This window comes from Erinaceus europaeus, chromosome 15 (genome assembly GCF_950295315.1).
Source record: "Erinaceus europaeus chromosome 15, mEriEur2.1, whole genome shotgun sequence".
Taxonomy (NCBI): Eukaryota; Metazoa; Chordata; class Mammalia; order Eulipotyphla; family Erinaceidae; genus Erinaceus; species Erinaceus europaeus.
The window spans coordinates 19,655,090-19,664,843 of NC_080176.1; the positions used below are offsets into that span (position 1 = coordinate 19,655,090).

The 9,754-nt window shown below is 54.4% G+C and overlaps 1 protein-coding gene across 1 annotated transcript; it reads left to right on the forward strand.

Annotated features, from left to right (window-relative positions):
• Positions 1-1,524: 1,524 nt before the first annotated feature.
• On the forward strand, positions 1,525-7,846 carry BCKDK (branched chain keto acid dehydrogenase kinase). Its single transcript, XM_060173107.1, has 12 exons — positions 1,525-1,662; positions 2,004-2,315; positions 2,395-2,463; positions 2,541-2,651; positions 2,926-2,973; positions 3,052-3,171; positions 3,264-3,362; positions 3,519-3,592; positions 5,585-5,713; positions 5,796-5,885; positions 7,147-7,305; positions 7,406-7,846. The coding sequence occupies exons 2-12, from the start codon at positions 2,124-2,126 to the stop codon at positions 7,548-7,550; spliced, it is 1,236 nt and encodes a 411-aa protein (XP_060029090.1). The 5' UTR covers positions 1,525-1,662; positions 2,004-2,123; the 3' UTR covers positions 7,551-7,846.
• The last annotated feature ends 1,908 nt before the right edge of the window (positions 7,847-9,754 follow it).

Below are 9,754 nucleotides of genomic sequence, written 5' to 3' on the forward strand. Positions count from 1 at the left end.
GTGCTTCACACCTGAGGGGCCTCATTCATTCACATATACTTTTTATTCCCAAGTTGATAGGATAGAAATTGAGAGAGAAAGGGAGATTAGAGATGGGGAGAAAGAAACTGAACCTTTCCCTCTGAGAGTGGAGACTGGGGGCTTGAACCTGGGTCCTTGTGTAGGGTAATATGTGCACTCAACAGGGTGAGACACCACTCAGTCTCTGGGACTCCACTTTATTTCTATTCATTTAATTTTTTTTTTTTTTTTTTTTACCAGAGCACTGGTCAGCTCTGGCTTATGGTGGTGTGGGGGACTGAACCTGGGACTTGAGAGCTTCAGGAATGAAAGTCTCTTTGTATAACCATTATGCTATACCTCCACCCAGGACTCCACTTTATATAGATAGAGCAGCAGGCAGCTGGCCCAGAGAGGCCACAGATGAGAAGTCTGGGGAGTCGGGGTAGATATGGCATAATGGTTTTGCAAAGATACTCTCATGCCTGAGGCTCTGAAGTCCTAGGTTCAGTCCCCCGTACCACCATAAGCCAGAGTTGATCAGTTGCTATAGTTAAAAAAAAAAAAGAGGAATGAAAAAGGGGCAGCCAATGGCTCATCTGGTTAAGCACACACATTACATTGTGCAAGGACCCGGTTCAAGCCCCTGGTCCCCACCTGCAATGGGAAAGATTCACAAATGGAGGGAGTCAGGTGGTAGCACAGAGGGTTAATCACTCGTGGCACGAAGCCCAAGTACTGGCATAAGGATTCCGGTTTGAGCCCCCGGCTCCCCACTTGCAGGGGAGTCACTTCACAAGTGGTGAAGCAGGTCTGCAGGTGTCTCTCTTTCTTTCCCCCTCTGTTTTCCCCTCCTCTCTCCATTTCTCTTGGCCCTATCCAACAACGACGACATCAATAGCAACAACAATAACTACAACAATAAAACAACAAGGTCAACAAAAGGGAATAAATAAAAAAATAAATATTAAAAAAAAGATTCACAAGTGGTGAAGCATGGCTGCAGGTGTCTTTCTGCTTCTCTCCCTCTCTCCTCTCAATTTCTGTCTCTATCCAATAACAAATTTAAAAAAATTAAGAAGGTAAATAAATAATTCTTTAAGAAAAAAAAATCTGTTGGGGGCCGGCAGTAGCGCAGCGGGTTAAGCGCACGTGGCTCAAAGTGCAAGGACCCGCGTGAGGATCCCGGTTCGAGCCCCTGACTCCCCACCTGCAGGGGAGTCGCTTCACAGGCGGTGAAGCAGGTCTGCAGGTGTCTATCTTTCTCTCTCCCCTCTCTGTCTTCGCCTCTTCATTTCTCTCTGTCCTATAAAACAACGACATCAATAACAGCAATAATAATAATCACAACAACGATAAAACAACAAGGGCAACAAAAGGGTAAAAGTTTGTCTCCAGGCGCAGTGCATTCATGGTGCAGGCACCGCACCCCAGTAATAACCCCGGAGGCAAAAAAAAAAACACATCAAATGTGGGGGGGGGGGGCGGCGCCGGCGGCGGCACAGTTTGGAACTACAACTCCCAGGAGGCACCGGGCACCCACAGTCCACGTGACGTCACGGCGGCAGAGGGCGCAGCGGCTGGGCTCCGCGGCTGGGCTCCGCGGCCTGCTGACCGTTCTGGCCGTCGCGCTCGGACCCCGGCCCGGCCTCTGGCCCCGCGGTAAGTGCAGCTCCGGGCGCAGGCCCAGGCCGTGGCGGCTTCTCTGCGGGCGCTCCGCAGCCTCCACCATGGCGTCGAGCCGGCTGGCGGGGCGGGCGGCTGGCGTCTACCATACGGGGCCGGGGGGGGGGTTCGGGGCAAACCAAGTGGCCCCGCGGAGGGTGGGGGGACCCCCAGGCCGCAGACTCGCCGGCGGGGGCGGCCCGAGGTGCGAGGCGCCGGGGAGGGTTCCGCGCCGTTCTCGAGCGAGGCTGCCTGGGCCCGGAGGGTCGGGGTGCCGTGCGGGAGGATGCGGTGGGTTGTGGGTTCGAATCCTGACCCGCCCGGCCCGGCTCGCGTAGATGGGAGCTGCTCCCGGGGACTGAGCTGGGCCGCAGCCGCCGGGAGCCCCCGCCCCGCCGCCTGCGCCCGCTTGGGGGCCGCCCGGCCTGTGCGCCCCGTCGCGGCCGCGGAGCAGCAGCATGATCCTGGCGTCGGTGCTGGGCAGCCCCCGGGCGGGGCCCCCACTCCGGCCCCTGCTGGGCCCCGCGCTCGCACTCCGAGCCCGCTCCACCTCCGCCACCGACACGCACCACGTGGAGCTGGCGCGGGAACGCTCCAAGACCGTCACCTCCTTCTACAACCAGTCGGCCATCGACGCGGCGGCCGAGAAGGTGGGCGCGGGGCGCGGTGTCCGGGCGGGGCTGGGGCTGGAGGCGGGGGGCCGCGCTCACGGCTCCTGTGACCCCCCAGCCCTCCGTCCGCCTCACTCCGACCATGATGCTGTATTCCGGCCGCTCTCAGGACGGCAGCCACCTCCTGGTAAGAGTCGCGCTTCCCGCCTGCGCCCCGGGCTCCCCGGCGCCGCCCCGCCTCCACCTTCCCTCTTTTCTCTCCAGAAAAGTGGCCGCTACCTGCAGCAGGAGCTGCCGGTGCGGATCGCTCACCGCATCAAGGGCTTCCGCAGCCTGCCCTTCATCATCGGCTGCAACCCCACCATTCTGCACGTGGTAAGGAGGCGTCGGGGCGCAGGGGAGGCCCTGAGCTCAGGGTGCCCAGGCGGCGGCCAGATGGTGAGGTGGGACGGAGAGGCGGAGTCCCGAACCGATTCAGGCCTGTAGAGGCCTTGAGAACCTAGGACTGTGCATTCATGGAACCTTCCAGGCCACCCGGGGGGTTTGAGCCAAGCGAATGGGGTGGATGGATGGCAAGCCCCTTGGGTAGGCGCAGGTGGCTAGTCCCCACTCTCGGCACCCCTGTGAGTCCCCACACCTCTTCTTGCAGCACGAACTGTACATCCGAGCCTTCCAGAAGCTGACAGACTTTCCTCCGGTAAGGGTGGGTGGAGGGCAGGGTGTGGGGCTGAGCCATCAGGGCCGAACCGTCCCTGCTGATGCTTGTGGCCCGCAGATTAAGGACCAGGCGGACGAGGCCCAGTACTGCCAGCTAGTGCGACAGCTGCTGGATGACCACAAGGACGTGGTGACTCTCCTAGCCGAGGGGCTCCGGGAGAGCCGGAAGCACATAGAGGTTGGGAGCAGTGTTTTGGGGGACACAGCCCTGGGGGTATATGTGTAGAGCCTGGGAGGGGCACAGAGTTTCTGAGCTCCCACACTTTGCAGGATGAGAAGCTTGTCCGCTACTTCTTGGATAAGACGTTGACCTCACGGCTTGGGATCCGCATGTTGGCCACACACCATCTGGCTCTGCATGAAGACAAGGTGGGGCAGTGAGGCTTGACATCCGGGGATGTTAAGGGGGAGAGGGCACTGAGCCAGGGGCCCCTTTGGCGAGAAGACCTGGGCCTGAGGAGTTACTTCAGCTGGGGAGAGGTTGGTGGATCCACTGTCCAGTTCTGACCTTCTCTCTCCTGCCAGCCTGACTTCGTGGGCATCATCTGCACTCGCCTCTCACCAAAGAAGATCATTGAGAAATGGGTGGACTTTGCCAGGTGAGCTCCAGGTGGCTAAGGGGGCGGGTGACTTCTGCCAGGGAAGGCTTGGGTCCGTCTGTCCTTGCTCAGAGGCATGATCTAGGACAGAGTTTATTTTCTTTTCTTTAAAAATTGTATTAATGGTGGTCCAGGAGGTGGCGCAGTGGCTAAGGCACTGGACTCTCAAGCATGAGGTCCTGAGTTTGATCCCTGGCAGCACATGTACCAGAGTGATGGCTGGTTCTTTCTCTCCTCCTATCTTTCTCATGAATGAATGAATAAATAAATTCTTTAAAAAAATTGTTAATGAAGGGGCTGGGTGCTGGCACTCCTGGTTGAGCATACATTACAATGAGCAAGGACCCGGGTTCCAGCCCCCAGTTCCCACCTGCAAGGGGAAAGCTTTGTGATTGGTGAAGCAGTGTTGCAGGTGTCTCCCTCTTTATATTCACTCTTCCCTCTCGATTTTTGGCTGTCTCTATCCAATAAATACCGATAATACATTTAAAAAAAATTGTTAATGGCAGAGAAGAGAGACAACCAGAACATCAGTCTGGTACATGCCATGCCAGGTACTGAACCTAGGACCTCATGCTTGAGAGTCCAGTGCTTTATTTTTTGTGCTACCTCTCAGGCTGCTAGAGCGAACATCTTATGTTGTGTGAAGCAGAATCTGATCCCCAGCACACAGAGCAGCACCTTGGACAGCTCCAGAGGGACTCCATGGATGGTGGATATGTGCTTTGGTGTCTCCTTTTTTTTTTTTTTTTTTTGCTCTCTTAGCTAAGTATATAGAGTAATACTTTTATTTTAGGCTTACAAAAAAAAAAGTCAAACACTTTATCCATTTTGTCACCTCCCAGGCCACAATAATACTGTTGTTTTTTGTTATTTTAAAGCCAGGGAGTCCACTCAGTTGTATCATGCATGCTTGAGGCCCTGGACTCACTCTCGAGTGCTGTGTTGGAAAAAAAAATAGAATAACAGGGAGTCGGGCAGTAGCACAGTGGGTTAAGCACAGGTGGTGCAAAGCGCAAGGACCGGCGTAAGGATCCTGGTTCAAGCCCCTGGCTCCCCACCTGCAGGGGAGTCACTTCATAGGCGGTGAAGCAGGTCTGCAGATGTCTGTCTTTCTCCCCCCTCTGGCTTCCCCTCTCTCCATTTCTCACTGTCCTAACAACAACGACATCAATAACAACAACAATTTAAAAAAGGGGGGGGGCAACATAAGGGAAAATAGTAAATATTAGGGCGTGGGTAGATAGCATAATAGTTATGCAAACAGACTCTCATGTCTGAGGCTCCAGAGTCCCAGATTTAGTCCCCTGCACCACCATAAACCAGAGCTGATCGGTGCTCTGGTAAAAAAAATAAGAAATATTAAAATAAAAAAAAATGGAATATCAATAAAGAAATAAAAATTTAAAAAATAGAATATTGCAACAAAGTAAGACTCTGCGGTGGGTGGGTGGGGAAAATACAGGTCCAAGAAGGATTCAGAGGACCTAGTGGGGGTTGTATTGTTATATGGGAAACTGGGGAATGGTATGCATGTACAAACCATTGTACTTACTGTTGAATATAAAACATTAATTCCCCAATTAAAAAAAAAAGAAAAAAAAATAGAATAACAAGCAGGGGTAGGTATCATAATGGTTATGCAAACAGCCTCTTGTGCCTGAGGCTCCAAAGTCCCAGGTTTAATCCCCCACACCACCTTAAGTCAGAGCTGAGCAGTGCTCTGATAAAAAGAAAGAAGAAATAATAATAATAAAACTGTCTAGAAATAACAGTCTTTGGGTTAGGGGGACAGTGTAATGATTCTGCAATACATCATCCAGCGCTGAGCAGATCTCTGGATTCTCTAGCGCTCTCTCTCTCTCTCTGAATCTCTCATTGAAATAAAGTAATATTTAAAAAAAGAAAGTCTCCCCGGGGCCGGGGATAGGATGACCTCCAGCCGGGATCCAGCCGTCTGGGTCTGACTGAACCCTTTGCTCCTGTCCACAGACGCCTGTGTGAGCACAAGTATGGCAATGCCCCCCGAGTCCGCATCAATGGCCATGTGGCCGCCCGCTTCCCCTTCATCCCCATGCCACTAGACTACATCCTGCCCGAGCTGCTCAAGAACGCCATGAGGTGGGCAGACTGCGTGTGTTTAGCGGGGAAGGCAGAGCTGTGGAGAGGCTGGGGTCCCACCACCTCTGCTCTCTCCCTGCAGAGCCACGATGGAGAGTCACCTAGACACTCCGTACAACGTCCCGGATGTGGTCATCACAATCGCCAACAATGACATCGATCTGGTCATCAGGTTTGCCCGGCGGGGGGGCTGGGCTGTGGGGGGGGGGGGTCCTGGACACCATTTCTGACTTACTGTGTGGCCTTCAGCCAGTATCTGTGCCAGTCTTGAGTCCCAGTCCCTGGTTTTGGGGTTGCTGTGAGTGAGATATGAGGGGACCTGGGGCTATCTGCGGCCTTGGCCTCCGCCCTGACAGCTGGGAGAGGGGCTGAGAGGAGCCAGTCTGTCTGTGAGGCTGGCAGTAAATAAATAACACCAGCTCCTGTGAGAGGGTGTGTGAACAGTAGGAAGCACGGGCAGACATGATAATTGTGGAGAAACAGAGTTTATAACAGGTGGCTCAGAGGGCCTGGCCAGTGGTACATCCAGTTGAGCATATGTGTTACCATGTGTACAGACGTGGGTTCAAGACCCCAGTCCCCACCTGCAAGGGGGAAGCTTCACAAGTGGTGGAGCGGTGCTGCAGGTGTCTCTCCCCCCCCCCAATAAAATACATAAATGTTGAAGTTGTAGAAGGAGCAGAAGGTAGACTTTAAGAAAACATTCTTTATTCATTTCATTATTTTGGATAGAGATAAACTGAGAGGGGAGGGGAGAGATCTATTCCAGCACTGTTTCACTGCTCATAAAACTTCCCTCCTGTAGATGGGGAGCAGGGGCTTGAACCCACTGTAATGTGTGCACTCTACCAGGTGCACCACCACCTGCATGCACCCCCACCCCCACCCCCATTGTCATTCTCCAGACCTTCCTTGCTCTGGATGACCTTTTTTCAGATAGAGACAGAGAAAGAGCAAGAGATTTTTTTTTTAAAAAAAATATGTATCCCCTTTTGTTGCCCTTGTTTTATTGTTGTAGTTACTATTGTTGTTGTAATTGATGTTGTCGTTGTTGGATAGGACAGAGAGAAATGGAGAGAGGAGGAGAAGACGGGGAGAGAAAGATAGACAGACACCTTTGGATCTGCTTCACCACTTGTGAAGCTACTCCCCTGCAGGTGGGGAGCCGGGGGCTTGAACCAGGATCCTTAAGTCGGTCCTTGCGCTTTGCAACACCTGTGCTTAACCCATTGCGCTACTGCCCAACTCCCGCAAAAGAGGTCTTAGCACTGAAGCTCCCCCCCCTTGCTGCCGGGCTGGGTTTGAACCTGGGTTGTGCTTGTGGCAGAGCAGCACGCTATCCAAGGGAGCTATTCACCACTCACCGTCTGTTGGGGAGGCCTTGAACGCCCCCACCCAATGGAGTCTAGGCCATGTTGTCGACCCCCTGACAGGATTTCTGACCGGGGCGGGGGGATCGCCCACAAGGACCTGGACCGAGTGATGGATTACCACTTCACCACAGCGGAGGCCAGCACGCAGGACCCCCGCATCAGCCCCCTCTTCGGCCACCTGGACATGCACAGTGATGGCCAGTCAGGCCCCATGCATGGGTGAGGCCCCACCTACCAGTGTGGAGGGGTGGAAGCCCCCCAAGACAGAAGCCACTGAAGCCCGTCTGTCTCTGTCTGTCGTGCCCCTGCCCTCTTCCAGGTTTGGCTTTGGGCTGCCCACATCCCGGGCATACGCCGAGTACCTGGGCGGGTCCCTCGGGCTGCAGTCCCTGCAGGGCATCGGCACGGACGTCTACCTTCGGCTGCGCCACATCGACGGCCGTGAGGAGAGCTTCCGCATCTGAGCATCTGACTCCACATCCTGGGCCTGACTGCCTGCCCGCACTCCCCGCTAGGACCTTCTGGGGCCACCTTGCTCCACACGCTGCTGCATCTTGGGTCTCTGGGCCCCTGACAGATGAATAGACATGGAGCTGGGCACCCCCTACCCTCAGCAGGGCTCCCTGCTTCCCTGCCTCTGGGCCTCGCAGGGGAGGCAGGGGGGCGGTCCTGAGGGCCTCCAGCACCAGCTCCGTCATTTGCGTTCCTGGGGAACCCTGACTGACCTGCTGTGTTATTAAAGTTCACATTTCGAATTGCCCGCTCAGCCCCCGTGCGTGGGGAGGACTAAAGTCCGGCTCCCCCGGGCCCTCGCTGGCTCACCTCCTAGCGATCATCTAGCCTGTCTTCACTGGACGACTGGGCTTCTTGCAGGGACTGCTCATTCATTTATTTCATTTCCTAGATGTTTCTGGGTCCAGGCAGTAGCTGAAGGGCCAGTTGGCTCAGCTCTGGGTCTAGGCCTTTACCCTTCCCTTCTTGGCCAGCACAGGTTCTTGAGGTGAAGGTCACCAGTCTGGGCTCTGTCCCTAGCCACCTGACGCCTGGGCCTCAGTAAAGTTAAAAATACTGCCTCCCTGCTGCGCCTGCCACTGCCAAGGAATGCCCAACTGGCAGGCCTCAGCAGGGGCTGGGTGCCCTGGCACAGAGGATGGGTGTGGCAGGGGGAGGGAGGGCCAGGGACTTGGGCCAAGGAAGGGGCTCCAGAGAGCAGATGGGACCCCTGCTCATTGTGCCAGGGAAGAAGGCCTGAGGTCCCTGGGGAGGACTAAGGATGGAAGCAGGGAACTAAAGGATACAGGCGTTGTATTTGGACGTCAAAACTGGTGGTCTAGTGGAAAGCCAGGCTGAAAATGTTGCTGGTTGTAGCACAGTGGGGGCGAGGGTTAGACTGCAGAGGTAGAGAGGAGGGAAAGATCCTGAGTGGCTGGCCACGCCAGCACTAGCTCCTGCGCCTAACTCAGGTTGTAAGTAGGAAAGGACGTTTCAGGCTGGATTACCTAGAAGCAGACCCTGGAAGGATCTGTTCCCAAGTGATTTGCTGAGAAAGTGCTTCCAAGGAAGTGGGACAAGCAGGCAAGAGGTCTGGCGAGGCTGTGGTTTCAGGCAAAAGCCCACAGTCAGCAAATCTGCTGGAAGCAAGAGTACTAAGCTTCAGCCACTGATGAACTTCTCAGCCTGACACTCTGACCTAACCTCAAGTGTTGGAAGGGGTGGTGGGAGGTACTTAGACTCTTCCAAACAAAACAGCCCTAACAGCCTGGAGGGCAGTTCCCCAAAGAAGAACCTTCTGGTGTTGGTTACTGGAAGCAATCAGAGGAAATTTGGCCATACAGGAAGGTTCCCAGGGACCTGGGTGAAGCAAAACACATGGGTCTAGAAGGAGCTGTCAGGCTCGCACTTCAGAAGACTCATGCAGGGGCAGCTGGTGGACTGGAGAGCAGGGAGGAGGTTGGTGCAGTGACCTAGATCAGGGATCTAAAAGGGCTGGGCTGACCCTCAAGTGGAAGACTGCATCTGTAACTGATGGAGGCGGCTGAGGAGTGGGAGAAAGGATTACAATGTGTTATTTTTGCCACCAGGGTTACCAGTGGGCTTTGGTGTCTGCATGATGATCACTCCACTGATCTTAGTGGCATTTTTATTGTATTTTTTTCCGAGACAGGGAGACACTTGCAGCACTGCTCCACTGCTCATGAAGATTCCTTCTGACTGCGGGTGGGGTTGGGGGTGGGGCTTGAACCTGAGTCCTTATGCGTGGTAATGTGTGCGCTGTCAGATGCGGCAATATCTGCACCCCCTTGGTTTTTTAACCAGGGTACTGCTCCACTTTGGCTTATGGTCGTGCCGGCGATTGAACCTGCTGCTTCAGACATGAGTCTTTGTATAACCATTATGCTATCTCCCCACCCCTCCTTATGTACTTGTCCAATGCCTTAGCCACTGCGCCACCTCCCGGACCACCCTCCTTATGTACTTGAGATGGAAGTGAGACAGACATACCTAGGTCAGGGGTAGATAGCATAATAGTTATGCAAAGAGACTCATACCTGAGCCTCCAAAATCCCAGGTTCAATTCTCTGAACCACCGTACCAGAGGTGAGCAGTGCTGTGATTAAGTAAAAATAGAGACCTGCAACATGTGAAGCAGGTGGAGGCCGGGGACTTG

Excerpts from the sequence above, each read along its gene's own strand:
- BCKDK (XM_060173107.1), top strand. The coding sequence starts at position 2,124 with ATGATCCTGGCGTCGGTGCTGGGCAGCCCCCGGGCGGGGCCCCCACTC. Across the intron at positions 2,974-3,051 it reads AGCTGACAGACTTTCCTCCG|ATTAAGGACCAGGCGGACGA; the intron begins GTAAGGGTGGGT and ends TGTGGCCCGCAG. Across the intron at positions 5,714-5,795 it reads CTGCTCAAGAACGCCATGAG|AGCCACGATGGAGAGTCACC; the intron begins GTGGGCAGACTG and ends CTCTCCCTGCAG.